Here is a 23,916-nt window from a genome sequence, read left to right on the forward strand (position 1 = left end):
TTGACCAGACGTTTTCAGTTGGTGAGAGATCTGAAGAATGTGCTGGCCAGGGCAGTCGAACATTTTCTATATCCAGAAAGGCCCGTACAGGACCTGCAACATGCGGTCGGGCAATATCCTGCTGAAATGTAGGGTTTCGCAGGGATCGAATGAAGGGTAGAGCCACGGGTCGTAACACATCTGAAATGTAACGTCCACTGTTCAAAGTTCTGTCAATGCGAACAAGAGGTGACCGAGACGTATTACCAATCGCACCCCATACCATCACGCCAGGTGATACGCCAGTGTGGCGATGACGAATACACGCTTCCAGTGTGCGTTCACTGCAATGTCGTCAAACATAGATACCACCATCATGATGCTGTAAAAGAACCTGGATTCATCCGAAAAATGACGTTTTGACATTCGTGCACCCAGGTTCGTCGTTGAGTACACCATCGCAGGCGCTCCTGTCTGTGATGCAGCGTCAAGGGTAAGCGCAGCCATGGTCTCCGAGCTGATAGTGCATGCTGCTGCAAACGACGTCGAACTGTTCGTGCAGATGGTTGTTGTATTGTAAACGTCCCCATCTGTTGACTCCAGGATCGAGACGTGGCTGGACGATCCGTTACAGCCATGCGCATAAGATGCCTGTCATCTCGACTGCAAGTGATACGAGGCCGTTGGGATCCGGCACGGCGTTCCGTATTACCCTCCTGAACCCACCGATTCAGTATTCTGCTAACAGTCATTGGATCTCGACCAACGCGAGCAGCAATGTCGCAATACGATAAACCGCAATCGCGATAGGCTACAATCCGATCTTTATCAAAGTCGGAAACGTGATGGTACGCATTTCTCCTCCTTACACGAGGCATCACAACAACGTTTCACCAGGCCACGCCGGTCAACTGCTGTTTGTGTATGAGAAATCGGTTGGAGACTTTCCTCATGTCAGAACGTTGTAGGTGTCGCCACCGGCGCCAACCTTGTGTGAATGCTCTGAAAAGTTAATCACTTGCATATCACAGCATCTTCTTCCTGTCGGTTAAATTTCGCGTCTGTAGCACGTCATCTTCGTGGTGTAGCAATTTTAATGGCCAGTAGTGTATGTCACACATCATGTAATGATAAGCTTTTAAATAAATCTGACATTATAATACCAAGAAATACAAATTGCACATAAAAATTTTGGTGTACCATACCAACAGGAAGACAAAAACGAAGTATCTTTATTTTCTCTGAAATTAGTCTTTGGTTGCAGTACATCTGTAAACGTCGATAAAGATAACTGAAACTGACAGCGGGGGTCTGTGTTTATAATCCAAAGTTTCGATGTTACGTTTACTTAGATGTTCACAAAATTTGAGGCAACAACTGTGCGATTCGGTTATGATGTTTAATCAGCGCATTCGCGAACTGTTTCGTAGCATCATGTCTCATACCCTGTGATGACTGTTCGCAAATAAGACCAATCTCTGACATACGTGTCAAGTTAAATAGCCACAAGATCCCTTCTTCATTCTCTTCTGATTGCCGTTAAGCTTTTGCGGCACCAATTGAAGACAGTCCTATCTCTTATCGATCTTTCTGACAACTGAATCATTTGACGTCCTGCTAACGTAGATAGAATTTGTGTGCTACTCTAAATTTGACACTTCGGCTGATTTCATCATGGCGCATTCCTGTTCTAGATGAACACTTGTGGTACCTATGTCACTCATTTTTTAGGAACGCTTAACACTTAGTAACGACATTCGTTTGTTGGCTGATGATGAGACTATATTTCCTTGAAATCAATTTTATATAGCTCCAAAAGAATTTTGTGACATAGAGGTGTGAAGAAACTGATATTACTATGGAAATAAACAAATTTTTCTTTATCAGATTCCGTTCCACAAACCGTCAGCACTTGCACACTCGACAATTTGTGAGAAAGTTTGATGCTAGTGCCTTGCTCTGTTGCTCACAATTAGACTGGACGACGAGTGTTAGACCGCAATGCATTCGAATGACCGCAGAAATTGTCAATATTACCCCCTTTTGGGGCATGGGTGCAACTACATTTTTGATATGTGCCTGAGAAATATGCTGTCACTTCTGCAGGAGAAGAGTGTAAAGCTGATGGTCTACACCTTCTACACTATATTATTTAAGACAGTCATGCTGAGTGGAAATGAAGATAGTGGAGCACATGGGCTTTGTTTTCAGGTATTATCCTCAGCTTGTACCACGTCTGGTGCCAACGAACAAGTAAATAATTGCGATAGCCCATAGAGATGTTTGATTTGTCAGTGTCACTAAAACAGATCGTACTAAATGTCCATGTTCCTTTGCCTCTTAGACGCCAAACAACTGATGTAAATCAGTTTTATATAATTCTGATTTTCATGAAAGCCATCGATCCAACAAAGAGTTTAGAAGTTTTTGCATAAGAATCGGGCATACTTTCAAATTTCACGCAATCTGCAAATGCAAAGAAATTTATTATATTATCGTAATTAATTTGCGACTTGTCGAACACAGTAAGCAGAAGCATTCGTGACATTTCCTACGTTTGAAGGTTAAGGCGTATTTTAACATTTACTGGTTTGGGGCTTGTGTTCATAGCATTTTGTCATAAGTTTAATAAACACAAGAGGTGTGCAAAACAGAGACTTAATATCCCAGTATCCAATTTCCCACCGCCAATAACTATTCCAGGTACCCTGCTACGCCACTATATCCACATTCCGCCTCTATTCCTTATCCATCGTCTCCCGCCGGAATATTAACCAACTGCAGTAGTAACTGGGTGGGCTGAGTACACTCGCAGATAATTTACCAAGATTTTCCATTTTTTTAATAAAAAAGATAACTTGAGCACACTAGGGGGTAATTTGCTGACCAAACACGCCCACGAGATATATAAATGATTTCAATAACTATTCATTAAACTTTAACCGTAAGGCACTGTATTAAAATTTTGTAGAACAACTCTTTTATCATACGGAAATGAGGAGTCTTTCTTAAATTGCTTGTTAACAATATTTTTAGTATCTGCATCTCTGGTAACCTGGTTGTTCCCCAATTTTATCTTTTCTCTAACTTCGTTCTCAGCTAATTTTATCATAGATCCACCATTCAGCTTCTGAATATTCTTATAGTTTAAAGTGAAACCCTTTACCTTCAGCACTGTTTTTTATCATGTTTCTCATAATAATAGCTTTTCGGGTCAGTCAAAGCCCAATCTGTAATCCAGTTATTTCCTAATTCATCAGTCCACTCGCCTGTCATACAAACTTTTCCCACAGTGTTTTTCCGATTGGCAATATATACTACAGAAACAGTATCAAAATATATGTCAGATTCTCCAAATTTATCTAACATATTATACAATCTAAGCCTTGCATTTGATGTAGTGAATGTTGCTATAAAAATAGTTGTGGATGATTTTACACATAACAATCCTTGAAATTGTATTTCATTTGAACCATATCGTCGTTATTGAACTTTATATTATCTAATCGTTCATTCAAAAGTATCTCATAAAATTATTGTAAATCTGTCACATACTCAGATGTACTCATATTTTGCCTTTGTTCAATTTTTCTCCATAAGGAATTAAGACATATCTTAGCAACGGCTCGGTTTCCAGGATTTTCCATTATTCTGTCGGAATCTAAGTCAATATCCAATTTCTCTCTAACTGTTTTGATACACTCTTCATCAGATTCGAAATAATGTGAACTGGTTTCCAGTTTTATTTTCATAAAATGTTACACATAATTTTTAAACAACGTGTTGCTTTTATCTCTAAAATCCCAAACTTCATGTTGTTGCGGTCTTCAGTCCAGAGACTGGTTAGATGCAGCTCTCAATGCTACTCTATCCTGTGCAAACCTCTTCATCTCCGAATAAATACTGCAACCTATATCCTTCTGAATCTGCTTAGCGTATTCATCCCTTTGTCTCCCTCTATGACTTTTACCCTCCACGCTGCCCTCCAGTACTAAATTGGTGATCCCTTGATGCCTCATAACATGTCCTACCAACCGATCCCTTCTTCCAGTGAAGTTGTGCCACATACTTCTCCCCAATTCTTTTCAATACCTCCTCATTAGTTATGTGATCTACCCATCTAACACTCAGCATTCTTCTGTAGCACCACATTTCGAAAGCTTCTGTTTTCTTCGTGTCCAAACTGTTTATTGTCCATTTTTCTTTTCCATACATGGCTACACTCCATACAAATACTTTCAGAAACGACTTCCTCATTCTTAAATATATCTTCGATGTTAACAAATTTGTCTTCTTCATAAACGCTTTCCTTGCCATTGCCAGTCTACATTTTGTATCCTCTCTACTTCGGCCATCATCAGTTATTTTGCTCGCCAAATAGCAAAACTCCTTTACTGCTTTAAGTGTCTCACTTCCTAATCTTATTCCCTCAACATCACAAGACTTAATTCGACCATATTCCATTATCCTCGTTTTGCTTTTGTTGATGTTCATCTTATATCCTCCTTTCAAGACACTGTCAATTACGTTCAGCTGCTCTTCAAGGTTCTTTGCTGTCTCTGACAGAATTACAATGTCATCGGCGACCTTCAAAGTTTTTATTTCTTCTCCATGGATTTTAATTCCTGCTCAGAATTTTTCCTTTGTTTCCTTTCCTGCTTGCTCAATATACAGACTGAACAACATTGGGGATTGGCTACAACCCTATCTCAGACCATTCTCAGCCACTGCTTCCCTTTCATGCCCCTCGACTCTTATAACTGCTATCTGGTTTCAGTATAAATTGTAAATAGGCTTTCGCTCCATGTATTTGACCCCTGCCACCTTCAGAATTTGAAAGAGAGTATTCCAGTCAACATAATCAAAAGCTTTCTCTAAGTCTACAAATGTTAGAAACGTAGGTTTGCCTTTCCTTAACATAACTTCTAAGATAAGGCTTAGGGTCAGCATAGCCTCACATGCTCCAACATTTCTAGAGTCCAAACTGATCTTCCCCGAGGTCGGCTTCTACCAGTTTTTCCACCCGCCTGTAAAGAATTCGTGTTAATATTTTGCAGCCGTGGCTTATTAAACTGATAGATCGGTAATTTTCACATCTGTCAGCACCTGCTTCTTTAGGAATTGGAATTATTATATTCTTCTTGAAATTTGAGGGTATTTCCCCTGTCTCATACATCTTGTCACCAGATGCTAGAGTTTTGTCAGGGCTGGCTCTCCCAAGGCTGTCAGTAGTTCTAATGGAGTGTTGTCTACTCCTGGGGCCTTGTTTGGACTTACGTCTTTCAGTGCTCCGTCAAACTCTTCACGCAGTATCATGTCTCCCATTTCATGTTCATCTACATCCTCTTCCATTTCCATAATATTGTTCTCATGTACATCGCCCTTCTAAAGACCCTCTCCGTACGCCTTCCACCTTTCTGCTTGCATTCTTCGCTCAGAACTGTGTTTCCATATGAGCTCTTGATATTCATACAAGTGGTTCTCTTTTCTCCAAAGGTCTTTTTAATTTTACAGTAGACAGTATTTATCTTACCCCTACTGAGCTATGCCTCTACATGCTTACATTTGTCCTCTAGCCATCCCTGCTCAGCCATTTTGTGCTCCCTGTCGATCTGCTTTTTGAGACGTTTGTATTCCTATTTGCCTGCTTCATTTACTGCATTTTTATATTTTCTCCTTTCATCAATTAAATTCAATATATCGTCTGTTACCCAAGAATTACTAGTAGCCCTCGTCTCTTTACCTACTTGATCCTTTGCTGCCTTCACGATTTCACCTCTCAAAGCTACCCATCCTTCTTCTACTGTATATCTTTCCCCCATTCCTGTCAATCGTTCCCTAATGCTCTCCCTGAAACTGTCTACAACCTCTGGTTCTGTCAGTTTATCCAGGTTCCATCTCCTGTAATTCCCACCTTTTTGCAGTTTCTTCAGTTTTAATGCACAGTTTATAACCAAGAGATTGTGGTCAGAGTCCACATCTGCACCTGGAAATGTCTTACAATTTAAAACCTTGTTCCTAAATGTCTGTCTTCGATGTGTAAAACCGTCTTTCATGATTCTTGAACCAAGTGTTAGCGATTACTCAGTCATGCTCTGTGCAAATTTCTACCGGGTGGCTTCCTCTTTCATTTCTTACCTCCATTCCATATTCACCTACTACGTTTCCTTCTCTTCCTTTTTCTACTAGCGAATTCCAATCACGCATGATTACTATATTTTCGTCTCCCTTTACTATCTGAATAATTTCTTTTATCTCATCATACATTTCATCAATGTCTTCCTCTTCTGCGGTGCTAGTTGGCATATAAATTTATACTACTGTGGTAGGCATGGGCTTCGTGTCTATCTTGGCCACAATAATGCGTTCACTATGCTGTTTGTGGTAGCCTACCCGTGCTCCTATTTTTTTATTCATTATTAAACCTACTCTTGCATTACCCGTATTTGATTTTGTATTTATAACCCTGTTTTCACCTGACCTGATTTCTTGTTCCTCCTGTCACTGAACTTCACTAATTTCCACTATATCTAACTTTAACCTATCCATTTCCCTTTTTAAATTTTCTAATCTACCTGCCCGATTACGGGATCTGATATTCCATGCTCCGATCCGTAGAACGCTGGTTTTATTTCTCCTTATAATGACGTCCACCTGAGTAGTCTCATCCCCGGAGATCCGAATGGGGGACTATTTTAACTCTGGAATATTTTACCCAAGAGGACGTCATTATCATTTAACCGTATAGCAAAGCTGCATGCCCTCAGGAAAAGTTGCGGCTATAGTTTCCCCTTGCTTTCAGCCGCTCTCAGTACCAGCACAGCAAGGCCATTTTGGTTAGTGCTACAAAGCCAGATCAGTCAATCATCCAGACTGTTGCTCCTGCAACTACTGAAAAGGCTCCTGCCCCTCTTCAGGAACCTCACTTTTGTCTGCCCTCTCAAACTTCATAGGCACCTAAAATTTTATATCCCATTTCTACAGCCAACTAACTTCATTCATCTGTTACCATAGTACCAATAAAACTTCTTTCATGATCTCTGTGATTGGATTTATTTAGTTTTACTTGAACACATTTGACACACAAAGGAAACAACAGTTTTTCAGTTTTATCAAGTTGTATATGTACAGGCAAAACAATGTGATACAATTCTCTAGGCGCCAATACTTTACACTTTATAAAACCAAACAATTTTTTACTATTGTATTTTGGTCTATATATTTTTCTTTCGTGTCGGTCAAGATAATAATCATAATATTGTATAGTTGGATAAAGAGTACATACATCAATGTATTTAATTTTTTGCTAACACCATGTGCTTTAGCTCTGAATTTTATTGCAATTATACGGTCACCATGAAATGCATCTCTTGGATTCAATGGTTCGACAACTTCTGGGAACTATTTCAATTTTTGAAGTTTTTGTACTCTGGTGGATTAAGCAAATCACATCCCCCCATCTCTGCTAAATTGTATCCTGCAGTTCGTATTTCTGCCCTTCTTTTTAATGTCTTTTGATAAAGGTCATCCACTGTTCTTTTATTTTTGTTGTTAATTGTCTCACTTTTAAAACATTTTTTATATTCATGCCAGAAACAACCATGGTACTGATAAACAGTATTTGTTGCTGTATCAGAATCATCTACTTTTGCACCAGCTATTCTTACTTCACTGCCATTAAAAGCATGCAAGATATTGTTATTCTTTAAACTGTTAAACCAAGCTATGGATTCTTAACTATAATTCTCCCTCTGTTCTTTATCCAATACAGCAATTCTATTTTTAGGTAAATGCTTTGATCTGTAAATAGTCATGCAAACCCCAGCAATGGTTAATAACAGGACAGATCTATATTAGCTATCTCTAGAACCTTTTTTCATAATTCCAAACAACCTCTTCTCAAAATATCTACATCAGCATTACAGTGTTCAACAATTTCTTTCTTCATACTGAACAAATAATTTTCTTTGACTCTGGAGATATGCCTTTTGAAAAATGCTTCTCTGTCATTTTTTCATAGTGTCAACACAATAATACTAAGTATCAGGGATTCGTCCTACATAATTTTCATTTTCTTGTGTATTGAACAAATGAGGGAAGTAGACTTTCACAATTCTTTGAAATGAAAAGTTTTTGGAAAACTACTAAGAGGACATTGTACACAATTACTACTATGTATAATTTTTAGACTTACCTGTTTGATCTCCAATAACATTAGTTTTGTCCCCGTGTATATGGTATATGGCTTTATTGTATTTTCAACACAGTACTTCAAAGTAAATTGGGAATCGTAACCTTTAGCATAGTGAGGTATGAATGTATAGTCACACAGTGTTCATCTGATATCATCCACCTACAGAATTTGTCATTTGTACTATATTTATATTTGTCACCATTAAAATTGTGGGCTATTACGAGATTCAGAATATGTATGCCAGTTTCTTGCTGAGATTCATAATCAGACCACATGTATCTTTCAGTATAGGTACAATTCACTCTCCTAGGAAAGCCTCTTTCACAACATGTAAACTCTTTACCTGCAACTATTTTTGCATTTGAAGCATTGCTAAATATAATAATTTTGGAATTCTCCATTAACATAACAACCTTCTTTATTACGATTTGGACAACCTTGGACTATAAAATACTCACCAAATTTTCTTTCACAAATGCCACCTCTTTGCAATGTCCTTTGCATTTAACGTTCATGATTTTCAATTTTCACTAATTATTTACAGTTTCTGCTAAGTTCAAAGTGACATTGGTGTTTTTATATGTCAAGCAAATTTTTTTACATCCTTCACATTTATAAGCTGTATTACACACTTCTTGGTGATTATTTAAGCATTCTTCATTGTAACAGTATCTATTGCAATTTTCACAATAAATTTTATTTTCCTCACTTTCGTGTCCTGGGCTGTTGCATAGCGTACAGATTTCTCTTTCTATTTTACATCTGTGTGTTATACATAGTATTACATTTACTACAGAAATATATTCTACATCTACGTGGATACTCTGCAAATCACATTTAAGTGACTGGCAGAGGGTTCATTGAACCACCTTCACAATTCTCTATTATTCCAATCTCGTATAGTGTGCGGAAAGAATGAACACCTATATCTTTCAATACAACCTCTGATTTCCCTTATTTTATCGTGGTGATCGTTCCGCCCTATGTAGGTCGGTGTCAACAAAATATTTTCCCATTCAGAGGAGAAAGTAGGTGATTGGAATTTCGTGAGAAGATTCCGTTGCAACGAAAAACGCCTTTCTTTTAATGATTTCCAGCCAAAATCCTGTATCATTTCTGTGACACTCTCTCCCATATTTCGCGATAATACGAAACGTGCTGCCTTTCTTTGAACTTTTTCGATGTACTCCATGAGTCATATCTGGTAAGGATCCCACACTGTGCAGCATTATTCTAAAAGAGGATGGAAAGTGTAGTGTAGGTCTGTTACATGTTTTAAGTGTCCTGGCAATAAAAAAATATACTGATCCCAAGAAAGCCTTCATACTGTTAATTACATCAAAATGGTTGTGATCTTTGTACAGGTATATCTTTATCTCTTTCTTAGGATCACTACAGATAACTGGATTGAAATTCTCTGCTCATACAACATTTATTTTTATATTCAAGAATTCTTCAACATTTTTAATGTCATCCACAGTGAACCCTTCTTTGTTGTATTCACTCAATTGATAACATAATATGTCAGTTAACTCTTTTTGTAATTTATATTTATCACCTTCTCTAATTTTCTTAATCTCACCTATAGTTCTCTGTCCAAAATATTATTTGTATGGTATGTTAATGCAACTATTACTGCTCTAGGGCAGCACAGATTATCATCATTTTTAATTCTTGTGATACATCTCTTAGTGTTTTTGTCTTCAGTTTGATTTATTATTGTTCTGCCATTATCGCTACTACCTCTAGGAATTTCTAACATTTGAATATTAAATGATGTATCTGCTATATCAACAGTCTCATGTTAAGATATCAGTCATTCAGTCATTTTATTGCACAAAACGTGAACAGATTCTCGAGTGTTATTTGATGCATTATATCCAGTGGAAATTGGGTAAAACATTTTTGGGTAATTGGTGTTTATATCCAGCTTATCTACTTTCCTAAAATTAGTTATCTTCTTAGCTACATCTACCATAGAATTCCCCCTCATGAACCACGGACCTTGGCGTTGGTGGGGAGGCTTGTGTGCCTCAATGATACACATAGCCGTACCGTAGGTGCAACCACAATGGTGGGGTATCTGTTGAGAGGCCAGACAAACGTGTGGTTCCTGAAGAGGGGCAGCAGCCTTTTCAGTAGTTGCAGGGGCTACAGTCTGGATGATTGACTGATCTGGCCTTGTAACACTAACCAAAATAGCCTTGCTGTTCTGGTACTGCGAACGGCTGAAAGCAAGGGGAAACTACGGCCGTAATTTTTCCAGAGGGCATGCAGCTTTACTGTATGATTAAATGATGATGGCGTCCTCTTGGGTAAAATATTCAGGAGGTAAAATAGTCTCCCATTCGGATCTCCAGGCGGGGACTACTCAGGAGGACGTTGTTATCAGGAGAAAGAAAACTGGCGTTCTAAGGATCGGAGCGTGGAATGTCAGATCCCTTAATCGGGAAGGTAGGTTAGAAAATTTAAAAAGGGAAATGGATAGGTTAAAGTTAGATATAGTGGGAATTAGTGAAGTTCAGTGGCAGGAGGAACAAGACTTTTGATCAGGTGAATACAGGGTTATAAATACAAAATCAAATAGGGGTAATGGAGGAGTAGGTTTAATAATGAATAAAAAATAGGAGTACGGGTAAGCTACTACAAACAGCATAGTGAACGCATTATTGTGGCTAAGATAGACACGAAGCTCACGCCTACTACAGTAGTACAAGTTTATATGCCAACTAGGTCTGCAGATGATTAAGAAATTGATGAAATGTATGAGGAGATAAAAGAAATTATTCAAATAGTGATGGGAGACGAAAATTTAATAGTCATGGGTGACTGGAATTCAAGTGTAGGAAAAGGGAGAGAAGGAAACATAGTAGGTGAATATGGATTGGGGCTAAGAAATGAAAGAGGAAGCCGTCTGGTAGAATTTTGCACAGAGCATAACTTAATCATAGCTAACACTTGGTTTAAGAATCATGAAAGAAGGTTGTATACATGAAAGAACCCTGGAGATACTAAAAGGTATCAGATAGATTATATAATGGTAAGACAGAGATTTAGGAACCAGGTTTTAAATTGTAAGACATTTCCAGGGGCAGATGTGGACTCTAACCACAATCAATTGGTTATGAACTGTAGATTAAAACTGAAGAAACTGCAAAAAGGTGGGAATTTAAGGAGATGGGACCTGGATAAACTGAAAGAACCAGAGGTTGTACAGAGTTTCAGGAAGAGCATAAGGGAGCAACTGACAGGAATGGGGGAAAGAAATACGGTAGAAGAAGAATGGGTAACTTTAAGGATGAAATAGTGAAGGCAGCAGAGGACCAAATAGGTAAAAAGACGAGGGCTAGTAGAAACCCTTGGGTAACAGATGAAATATTGAATTTAACTGATGAAAGGAGAAAATATAAAAATGCAGTAAATGAAGCAGGCAAAAAGGAATACAAACGTCTCAAAAATTAGATCGACAGGAAGTGCAAAATGGCTAAGGAGACATGACTAGAGGACAAATGTAAGGTGTAGAGGCTTATCTCACTAGGGGTAAGATAGATACTGCGTACAGTAAAATTAAAGAGACCTTTGGAGAAAGGAGAACCACTTGTATGAATATCAAGAGCTTTGATGGAAACCCAGTTCTAAGCAAAGAAGGGAAAGCAAAAAGGTGGAACGAGTATATAGAGGGTCTATACAAGGGCGATGTTCTTGACGACAATATTATGGAAATGGAAGAGGATGTAGATCAAGACGAAATGGGAGATATGATACTGCATGAAGAGTTTGACAGAGCACTGAAAGACCTGAGTCGAAACAAGGCCCCCGGAGTAGACAACACTCCATTAGAACTATTGACAGCCTTGGGAGAGCCAGTCCTGACAAAACTCTACCATCTGGTAAGCAAGATGTATGAGACAGGCGAAATACCCTCAAATTTCAAGAAGAATATAGTATTTCCAATCCCAAAGAAAGCAGGTGTTGACAGATGTGAATATTACCGAACTATCAGTTTAATAAGTCACAGCTGCAAAATACTAACGCGAATTCTTTACAGACGAATGGAAAAACTAGTAGAAGCCGACCTTGGGGAAGATCAGTTTGGATTCCGAAGAAATGTAGGAACACGTGAGGCAATACCGACCCTACGACTTATCTTAGAAGAAAGATTAAGGAAAGGCAAACCTACGTTTCTACCATTTGTAGACTTAGAGAAACTTTTGACAATGTTGATTGGAATACTCTCTTTCAAATTCTGAAGGTAGCAGGGGTAAAATACAGGGAGCGAAAGACTATTTACAATTTGTACAGAAACCAGATGGCAGTTATAAGAGACGAGGGGTATGAAAGGGAAGCAGTGGTTGGGAAGGGAGTGAGACAGGGTTGTCGCCTATCCCCGATGTTATTCAATCTGTATATTGAACAAGCAATAATGAAAACAAAAGAAAAGTTCGGAGTAGGAATTAAAATCCATGGAGAAGAAATAAAAACTTTGAGGTTCGCAGATGATATTGTAATTCTGTCAGAGACAGCAAAGGACTTGGAAGGGCAGTTGAACGGAATGGACAGTATCTTGAAAGGAAGGTATAAGATGAAGATTAACAAAAGTAAAACTAGGATAATGGAATGTAGTCGAATTAAGTCGGTTGATGCTGAGGGAATTAGATTAGGAAATGAGACACTCAAAGTAGTAAAGGAGTTTTGCTATTTGGGAAGCAAAATAACTGATGATGGTCGAAGTAGGGAGGATATAAAAAGTAGACTGGCAATGACAAGGAAAGCGTTTCTGAAGAAGAAAAATTTGTTAACATCAAGTGTAGATTTAGGTGTCAGGAAGTCGTTTCTGAAAGTTTTTGTATGGAGTGTAGCCATGTATGGAAGTGAAACATGGACGATAAACAGTTTGGACAAGAAGAGAATAGAAGCTTTCGAAATGTGGTGCAACAGGAAGAATGCTGAAGATTGGATTAGTAGATCACATAACTAATGAGCAGTTTGTGGCACAACTTGACTAGAAGAAGGGATTGGTTGGTAGGACATGTTTTGAGACATCGGGGATCACCAATTTAGTATTGGAGGGCAGCATGGAAGGTAAAAATCGTAGAGGGAGACGAAGAGATGTATACACTAAGCAAATTCAGAAGGATGTAGGCTGCAGTAGGTACTGGGAGATGAAGAAGCTTGCACAGGATAGAGTAGCATGGAGAGCTGCATCAAACCAGCCTCAGGACTGAAGACCACAACAACAACAACAACACCACAGAATTGAGTGCTTTCGTTATGTAATCTGTTTTCTCACTTATGGTATCAACCTTGGCAATATTATTATCGTTAAACAAAATTTTGTGATCAACAGACCATGCTTTTAATTTTTTATTAAATCACGATATAATTTCTTTAATCTCAAATAAATCATTTTTTATTGGTTTGGCCCCTTCTTCCTGCTCAAATTGTTTGCTACTGAACAGATAAATCTGTTCTAGTCTCACTATTTTCTCCTCTCAAGGTGGTCGAGATTTTTCAGTTATGTCATAATCAAATCTGTAAAAATGATTTATATTAGGTACACATTTTGGTTTTGCTCTAGTGTTTTGGAAGAAATTTGGATGAAATTGAAACTCCTGTAACTCAATTTAATTTATTAATTATTATTTCTTTAATGTTGCGTATCCTCTAATACCATCATTCTTTGCTCTGGCTTTTAGTTCAGATACTTTCAATTATCGAGAATCCTTGTAGGATGTGGCAGATTATTTGAAACAATTAAGTTAATTACATTTATTAAGGTCGGAAAACAGGTTTGTAAAAAGTTTCCAATGTAGTAATTTCATTTTGTTTTGTGTATCATTTATCGCCAAATGTTTTTTGAGACCGCTTTTAACTATTTCTTTTCCACACATACACGCTATTTTTCTTTTCTGTCTTTCTTCTAGTTGACAAGGCTTGTACCTACTTGAGTGTTTGTCCTTGTTTTTGTAGAAACAACTAAAATCTGTAACTTCTTGACAGCCAGTACATTTTTACTGCTTATTCATTCTTTATTTATAGAATGTTCTTCATCACTTAAAACTCTATTAATTTTATTTAACATCTGCCATTGTTTATAATAATCTTGAATATAACTCTTGCACCTACTTGAGTGTTTGTCCTTTGATGGTAAATTTAGGTAAAAACAACTAAAACTTTTAACTTCTTTACAACCAATACAATTTTTAGAATTAGCATCAATTTATTCTTCTTAGTTTTTCCATTGACAATAATATTCTGGATGCTCATCACTCGAAATTTGCTTGTTTCTTAAATTATTTAGTTTTAATATATTTTCCACATGCACAAAGAACTCTATTGTTATTGTATGTATCTTTGCTATAGCTATTTTCACATTCTTTACATATGTTTGAATAATTATCCTTTGTCTACTTGTGTGGATAAAAATTATCCACTGACTTTTCAATTTCGCATTTTTTACACTTGAGCATGTCCATTTATTGAGATATTCATTCATTAGTTTAATTACATCAATATTATGGATGTCTGAAGAGAAGAATGTCGTAATTCTCAATGATATTTTATGTCTTTTGTATGGAATTCCAGGAGATAAAAATTTGACCACTGAAAATTTTAGTCAAATGGAAAAGGATTATATTGGTTCACTTAAAATTTAATGGTGACCTATTTGGTCCCCCTTAAGATGTAACGAAAAATCAGATGTTTTGATCAATGAACCTGTGTAGCTATCACAAACACATCTTCAGTTGTCACTAGTTCAGAAACACGTAATCTGAATATATTTGAATTTATTCAGAAAAAGAATTATCAATTACATTTGGGAAGTTGGTTTAGAGATATTTGGGTTTCTTTATTCGAAGAGAAAAATGTGTTAATCACTAAAGATATTTTGCTTTTTTGTATGTAATTCCAGGGCCTAAAAACTTAGCATCAGGAAATATTAACACAAAACTAAAGATGTTTTAATTCCAGAGATTAATAATTTAATCCATAGAGATCTTATTTTGTTTAAGATTTTCACAGGGTAAAAATTTACCCTCTGAATGGCATGTTTGAAGAGGTGAACGATTCGTTCACCCCTAGTTTTCCATAAATATTATAATGTGTTTCTCATGTATGTTCACAAAGTTCCAGTTCTTGATGCATCATGTTGGATTTCTGTGGAAGAATTTATACTTGGTTTTCATGGTTCTCACTCGGCAACCCTGAAATTCCATAATCTATAAAGCATAAAAATATATTTCGGAAATTGATCTTAATCTCTTTTGTCTAAAATTTTCAGGGGTGAAATATTTTGCACTGGAATATTATATAAAAATAATAAAATATCATCAGTAATCAACAGCAGTACCATATTTATTTTTTTATTTCTTTTCTGGAGGCAGAGAATCACTTACACCTTATTCTTGCTGATAAATGTAGTTCTTTTTTATTGTAAGTTAGACCCCCTGGGAGGCAGCCCCCAAAATGTCTGCATATTTTGTCTTATCTTCAACACCTACATTATTTCTACTTGCTTTATCAGTGTCTTTATATTGTAAAATTTCTGCATGATCTTTAGCTTTAAACCTTGGATTATTCAATTACAAACGATATTTTGTGCTTCATTCAAAACTTTTCATTACAAGTTAGGCCTGTGTGGTGGACAGGTCTAAAAGTTTCTAATACATTAGTATCATGTGCATCTACATCTTTCTAATTGCTTGGTTTGTATCTTTATATTCTAATATTTCAGCAACATCTTTTGCTTTAAACCATGCATTATTCAATTACAAACTGATAAAGAAAAGGCAATGTTCGATTATCTTGAATACTCTGAAATAATCTATTGGCTTTATAATAAGAATTGCAACTGATAAACACTGTTTTAAACTCCCCATCCATTATCATCCAAATCTAAGCCCATTCCTAATTTTCTCTTTCCACACATTATTTCTCTAATTACAGTTGCAGCAATTTTTTCACCTAAAGAAGCATGACTTGCATGCATTATTTCTTTCACAGCTAATTGAAGTTCTTTATCTGATTGCTGGTTAGATTCTAAATTTTTATGATCATGATAGGCAATGTCATGTTGTTTGCAAGCTTCATCTAATGGATTAATTCCTGGATCATCACGGCTAGTCTTTCTTCAAGTTTAATGAAGGGTCTGCAGTACGAAAATCCTGGTAAATGCGTCCCTGGCCATGGTAAATTATTTAAAGCCCAATTGACTAATCATTTCCATGTTTATCACTTTTCTAAAATGTGTGAGGAAGAGTATTAAAAATTATAATTAAATGTGGAATTACTTTTTGAGTACCAATTATGAAATCGTTACATTTATTTGTTAATGTCTGTGCTATGCCAACTTTTTCATTATGGTAGTTTTGGTTTTCAGCTGATTCTTCTCCATGGATTACAACTAAACTATCAATTAATTGATGGACATCATTCATCCAGACATGTTCTACTGGTTGTTCTGTATATTGGATTACACACTTGTTTCGACTTAGGTCTTTCAGTGCTCTTCACACAGTATCATATCTCCCATTTCATCTTCAGCTACATCCTCTTCCATCTCCATAATATTGCCCTCAAGTACATCGCCCTTGTACAGACCTCTCTGTACTCCTTCCACCTTTCTGCCTTCCCTTCTTTGCTTAGAACTGGGTTTCCATCAAAGCTCTTGATGTTCTCTTTTCTCCAAAGGTCTCTTTAATTCTCCTTTAAGGCAATATCTATCTTACTCCTAGTGAGATATGCCTCTACATCCTTACATTTGTCCTCTAGCCATCCCTGCTTAGCTATTTTACACTTCATGTCCTCTTTTTTGAGACGTTTGCATACCTTTCTGCCTGCTTCATTTACTAAGTTCTATATATTCTCTTTTCATCAATTAAATTCCATGTCTCTTCTGTTGCCCAAGAATTTCCACTAGCCCTCGTCTTTTTACCTATTTGATCCTCTGCTGTCCTCACTATTTTAACTTTCAAAGCAATCCATTCTTCTTCTACTGTATTTCTTTCCCCGTTCTTGTCAATCGTTACCTAATACTTTCTCTGAAACTCGCTACAACGTCTGGTTCTTTCATTTTATCTAGGCCCCATCTCCTCAAATTCCCGCCTTTTTGCAGTTTCTTCAGTTTTAATCTACAGTTTACAACAATAGATTGTAGTCAATGTCGACATCTGTCCCTGGAAATGTCTTACAACTTAAAACCTCGTTCCTAAATCTCTGTCTTACCATTACATAATCTATCTGAAACCTTCCAGTGTCTTCAGGCCTCTTTCACGTATACAACTTTCTTTCATGACTCTTAAACCAAATGTTAGCTATGATTCAGTCATGCTCTGTGCAAAATTCTACCAGGCGGCTCCCTCCTTCATCCGTTATCCCCAGTCCAGATTCACATACTACTTTTCCTTCTCATCCTTTCCCTACTATCGAATTCCAGTCTCCCATGACTATTAAATTGTCGTCTCGCTTCGCTATCTGAGTAACTTCTTTTGTCTCATCATGCATTTTTTTCAATCTCTTCGACATCTGCGGAGCTAGTTATATGCTACTGTGATAGGCGAGGGTTTCGTGTCTATCTTGGCTACAATAATGCTTTCACTATGCTCTTCGTAATAGCTTACCCGCGCTGCTGTTTTATTATTCATTATTTAACGTACTCCTGTATTACCCCTATTTTTGTATTTATAACACTGTATTCATCTAACCAGAAGTCTTGTTCCTTCTGCCAACTAACTTTACTAATCTTGACTGTATCTAACTTTAATCTATTCATTTCCCTTTTTAAATTTTGTAACCCACCTGCCCGATTAAGGGATCTGACATTCCACGCTCCAATCCGCAGGCTGCCAGTTTTGTTTCCCGTAATGACGACGTCCTCCTGAGTAGTCTCCGCCCGGAGATCCGAATGGGGGACTATTTTACATCCGGAATATTTTAACCGAGAGGACCCCATCATCATTGAACCATACAGTAAAGCTGCATGCCCTCGGGAAAAATTATGGCTGTAGTTTCCCCTTTGCTTTCAGCCGCTCGCAGTACCAGCACAGCAAGGCAGTTATGGTTAATTTTACAAGGCCAGATCAGTCATCCAGACTGTTGCCCCTGCAACTACTGAAAAGGCTGCTGCCCCTCTTCAGGAACCACACTTTTGTCTGGCCTCTCAACCGATACCCCACCGTTGCGGTTGCACCTATGGTACAGCTTTCTGTATCGCTGATCATATTCACCCTTAATCGACGATCTGATCTAACAAGACACTTCACTATTTGCACATTGTCATTCGTTTCTGAGAATGAATGTTTTTATGCACGAACTTCATCTTCCATCTCTTCCCGGCCTGACTGAAAGAACTTGTGTACTGGATATGAAATGCTCTCGAACGTCAGCATCGTTCTTCCACTCCTGTTGTCCGGGTGTGGTTTACGAGTGACTTTCCACTGTGTCCGCAAAGTACGTTTCTTCTCTCAGTAAAATATCCCAGCTGAGTTCTCTTATTTCTACAGTGAGGTGGCAAAAGTCGTGAGACAGCGATAAGCGCTTATACAGATGGCGGTAGTATCACGTACACAAGGTATAAAAGGGCTGTGCATTGGCTGAGCTGTAATTTGTGCTCAGGTGATTCACGTGAAAAGGTTTCCGACGTGATTGTGGCCGCACGGCGGGAAGCAGAGGGATAGGTCGAGCTAGAGGCATGGAGCAGTACGTTTTGGAAATCGATAGGGAATTCAATATTCCGGAATCTACAGTGTCAAGAATGTGCCGAGAACACCAAATTTCAGACATTGCCTCTAACCACGGACACCGCAGTGGCCGACGGTGGCCATTCAACGACCAAGAGCAGCTGCATTTGTGTAGAGTCATTTGTGTTAAAAGAGAAGCAACACTGCGCCAAATAACCACAGAAGTCAACGTGGGACGTACGACGTACTTATCTGTTAGGAGAGCGTGGCGAAATTTGACGTTAATGTGCTATGGCGGCAGACGATCTACGCAAGTGCCTTTGCTAACAGCACACCACCTGCAAATCCACTCTCGGGCTCGTGAAGATTTCGGCTGGACCCTAGATGACTGGAAAACCGTGGCCTTGTCAGATGAGTCCTGATTTCAGTTGGTAAGAGCTGATGGTAGGGTTCGAGTGTGGCGCAGACTCCACGAAGACATGGACCCAAGTCGTCAAAAAGGCACTGTGCAAGCTAGTGGTGGTGGTTTCATAATGGTGAGGGTTGTGTTTGCTTGGATCATTGACTGGAAATTTTTACATTCGGCTACATGGAGATCATCTACAGCCATTCATGAACTTTATGTTTCCAAACTGTGATGGAATTTTTATGGATGACAATGCACCATGTCACAGACCACAATTGTTCGCTGTTGGGTTGAAGAAGATTCTGGACAGCTCGAGGGAACAGTCTGTCCACTTAGATCGCCCGACGTGAAACCCATCGAATATCTATAGGAAATTAACTAGAGGCCACTTCGTGCACAAAATCCTTCACCGGCAACACTTTTGCAATTATGGACGGCTATAGAGGCAGTATGGCGGAATATTTCTGCAGGGGGCTTCCAACGACTTTTTGAGTCCATGCCACGTCGGGATGCTGCACTGAGCAAAAGGAGGTCCGATATGATATTAGGAGGTATCTCATAACTTCTTTCACGTCAGTCGTCCTTCACTTGATCCAGTCGTCTATTCCCTGTTCTTCCCACTGATCTTCTTCCACTCACAGCCGTGTGTACTCAATTGTTTCACTATGCTTCTCTGGTCCATTCGTTTGACAAACCATCTTAAAGAGACCCTTGTCATTTTTCATTTCAAGGCTGCGTACACTCCAGCTTCTTCCCCTATTTTTTACTTATTACTCCATTCTTCCTAGTTTTATGGACCATATATCGCAACAACTTCCTTTTTGGGGACTACAGTTTTTCGTCGACTGATGGAGGGGCTTTTTCGATCTTAAGGGGACTTTTTCGTTCCACAGCAGACTGATGGCAGAAATGAACTGATTTTTGAGTTCGGTTTTGATCTCATGCTGAAGCCTGCTATCGCTTGAAATGATACTCTTTGTAGTGTCCAGCTACGTATCTTCTACTCTTATTTTTTCCTTTCTTGTTCTGCCTCTTGATAGAAACTGCAACCGTTTTTGATTTACTCGTTCTTAATCCAGAAATTTTCTGGTGGTCATCAAAAGTCACCAATGTCTTCCGCATTTCTTACACTGTGTATTACTCCAAATTACTACATCACCAGCAAAAGCAAACATGATTGTGTCCTTAGTGTTGTTCTGCTTCATTCCTTTCTTAACTTCATCCGTGACAACTATAAAAAGTAACGGGGAAAGGACAAAGTCTTGTTCAGCTCCTACAGTTGATACTCTTCAATGGTATGCGGCCGGATTTCATCGCCCTGAGGACACGATATTTCGAAGGTCCAACTAGCCACCATCTTCAGGCCAGATTGCAGGTGAACAATTATGCTAGAACTAACATCAGATACAAGCAGCTCCTTTATATCCCGGAAACAGGCCACCGCCTATTCATGATAAACGAAAAGCCTGCCCTCTGCGAAGCGAAGAATTGCAGCGCCTCCGGTGGTAGAAAGTTACAAAATCAATGAATCGCAAATTGAGATGCAGCCGATCGAAAACCAGGCCGTTGTTTTTTATATCTGATAAAATAGGATGCTACATCTTGCTCAAAGGAAAACCTTTATCTCTGTCAATAATGACATCGGATAATCGTATTTCGATAGATTCCTGAAGCATACAATCCCAGTAAAAAGGAAGCAGGAGCAATAATCTGCGTCTCTTTAAATGACATATTACGCCCTTCATTGAGGCAGTATTCAGCGACGGCAGAATTTTCGGGTTGGAGCGAACGTGTGCGACACTGATGTTCTACATATCGGTCATGAACTGAACGAATAGTATCTCCAATATACGGCTTTCCACAATGCCAGGGAATTTTATATGCGGTACTCCAAGCTTCGGCCTTTCCGCAATTACAGGGAATTTTGTATTCTCCAAGCTTCCTAAATCCCACATCACCTTTGCTGAGCCAAGAAGGGCTCTAGCTTTGGCCAAAGGCAAAAAGACACTTCTAATATCGTATTTTCTGGAGATTCCTGAATTTTTCGAAGAAATACTCCCTGCAAAGAGTAAAAAAACACCTGATTTACATGTGACCATTGTTGGTTCTCATGGTGGTCTAAAGTGAAAAGGATGACCGATTTGATGATTAGTATATCCATTTTGCCTGAAAACAATATTAAAATAAACCTGTTCTAGAGCCAAATTATCGGAATTCGTAACAGCATGAGTTCTCTTGACTAGTGAGCGTAATCCTCCCATGTATTGGTGTGGTGAATGACAAGTAGTAGCATGGAAATAGCGGTCCACATGCATAGGATTACAGCATACACTGTGTCCCAAACTCCCGTTTCGTTTTTTATGTACTAAAATATCCAAAAAAGTAACCAATCAAAATTATCATTTCCCACCCGTACACAAGGAAAATATTTTCAGTCGTAGTAATGGTTTCGTTAAACTTCATACAGAATTTGATGGTGTGTCATTGCTCTTACTTTCACCAGTACTTCGACATTAACTGCGGCATGTTCAAATTAGTACTGAGTCAAGGACACTGCAGTGCTCTTTTCAGGATGTGCAAAGTGAGGTTTGCTCCTCCCGCGTGGTGGGAGTCCCGGTGCTGTGTCTGGATTGGCTACCAGGCCGACAGAACAGTCAAGAGGGGAGATTCAGTGAGTAGAGGATAGTTCTATTGGTTTGTGCAATGTGCAGGCGGTTTCATTTTTGCTAATTCAGGTCCCGTACTGATACTTGGTGGAAAGTGGTTGTTATTCTTTACCTTCTGCGTCTTCTGTTCTCCCATGATGCAGCACTTCAAGTTTTTCCCTAGTGGTTGCGACGTGGGATCTCTACCTTGTGGTGGACTAAGAGCCAGTGGCAGTTCCCAGTTGTACTGACAGTGGAACTGCATTTCATCTGAGACATATCGCGTGTCAAGAAGGTGAACTCATTCGTGCTGAGGAGGTCGTCAGACGTTTGAGAATTCCAGCATGCACCATCGTGCTTGTGAGTCCAATTTGTTTGACTAGACCAGCGAACGGGTTGTTAAATGATGTTAACAGCTACCTGTTCTCTGGTGAACTATAGTTTATGGTATATTTCGTCGTAGTTGATTTAATTTGAATAGAATTAGGCATCACAATGGAGTCATATAAAAAAAGTACAATTGCGTTGTAAAAGGGATTAATTCAGGGAGAATTTATATAGCTTTCACCCCAATATATGCTTTGCCAGTCTAACGCCATCCCTTTTCTAATTTGTGTTTGCCATTTTTTGTGTAAAATTTATCAACTTGTTGTAGTTAAAAAAAGGATTTATAAACCTCGTCATAATTTTGTAAACTTAAATACACCGCTTTTTTGATTCATACTCCATTAACTACTCATTGTTTTTATTTTATTGTGGTGGAACATAGGTAAACCAGAATTTTAAGTTTAAATTTTATTAAATTAATTAATCTGATTTCTATTTTGAGCTCTGGAAGCGACCGCAGGCAGAGACAACAAAAGCGCCATCATTAAATTCAGTAACTTCATATATACAAATTAAGGGTGTAGCTCACGACTTGAAGGTTATTGAGAAGATAATACTTTTCTGTATGTGAAGTTAATAACATTTAACATCACTCAGACATATATTTATGATTAAAGCCAGCGACGGCTTACAAGTGTATATATTGCGTTTCTTAGTGACAGATGGGTGATCAACTCAGGAACCGACTACAGCACATATAGGCTGACTAGTGTGCTAAACCAATAGATGCAGAGCACAGACTGAATCATGGACTGATTCAGCTAGAGTGCGCACCTAATAAAGTGAGCATTAACTGCGAATACCGTATGGTAGGAGAGGCAGAGAGGGTAGTGGTGGGTGCTCCGTTGTGAACACCACTGCTTGATAGGGAAGCTGCGGTTGGACAGTTGAAGCCTTTGCACAAACGTGTATCTTGCATAATTTGTAAGATACATCTGGCGAGTCTGCAAGCGAACGTGTTAACGCGTTATGTCAGTACAACCAATAATATGACAAACGTTTCAGTTTGAAGTAAACAGTTTCTCAGCCGCATACACAATGGAAAACATAGCAAGACGGAGAAACTTTTACCAGAAGGAAATGTCACTAAACAAAAAGATATAAGACAGTCAGACAACGTCACCTACTACGATTCTGAAAATGTAAAATGAAAAAAACATGTGTCACATGGAAATTGCGTGTCAGCCACCTGCCAACCTGGTTGGCAGTGTTTTAGAAAAGCAGAACCTTTTTCTTCAACGTCTTCCGAAGTAATGAAACCTTGGGAAATATTTGTTGCTCAATACACTTATTCCATATCTGACTCCTTTCTGTACCACTTTGTAAAGGTTGTTTTTGGTCTTAGTTGTGGTCATGTTTCTCAGTTTTTTGAGAAAAGAGAAACACTTGGCTTTAATATACCGGATGTTTATTTTAACTTAAGACAACAAGTATCTCAAAAACGATGCATTGCACGAAAAAAATGTTCTGGGTGAAAAGTTACTATTAGTAAACGGGACATGTGTCTGGGCTACGACTGGCCGCTTCCTAACGACTCCTCCGGCGTGGACGGGATCAGCCTTGTGTTTTCCGATGGAATACATCGCCAGATTTTGTTGCATATTCGGAATCTACCCAAAAAAAAAA

The 23,916-nt window shown here is 38.5% G+C and overlaps 1 protein-coding gene across 1 annotated transcript in view; it reads left to right on the top strand.

Moving 5' to 3' along the window:
- Positions 1-23,916, top strand: part of LOC126413117 (uncharacterized) — an 82,206-nt gene that overhangs the window by 16,038 nt on the left and 42,252 nt on the right. The window contains exon 4 of the mRNA XM_050083008.1: positions 2,086-2,190. Coding sequence (XP_049938965.1) covers positions 2,086-2,190 — 105 coding nt within the window. The remainder of the gene's footprint in view (positions 1-2,085; positions 2,191-23,916) is intronic.

Source organism: Schistocerca serialis, chromosome 7 (genome assembly GCF_023864345.2).
Source record: "Schistocerca serialis cubense isolate TAMUIC-IGC-003099 chromosome 7, iqSchSeri2.2, whole genome shotgun sequence".
Classification (NCBI taxonomy): Eukaryota; Metazoa; Arthropoda; class Insecta; order Orthoptera; family Acrididae; genus Schistocerca; species Schistocerca serialis.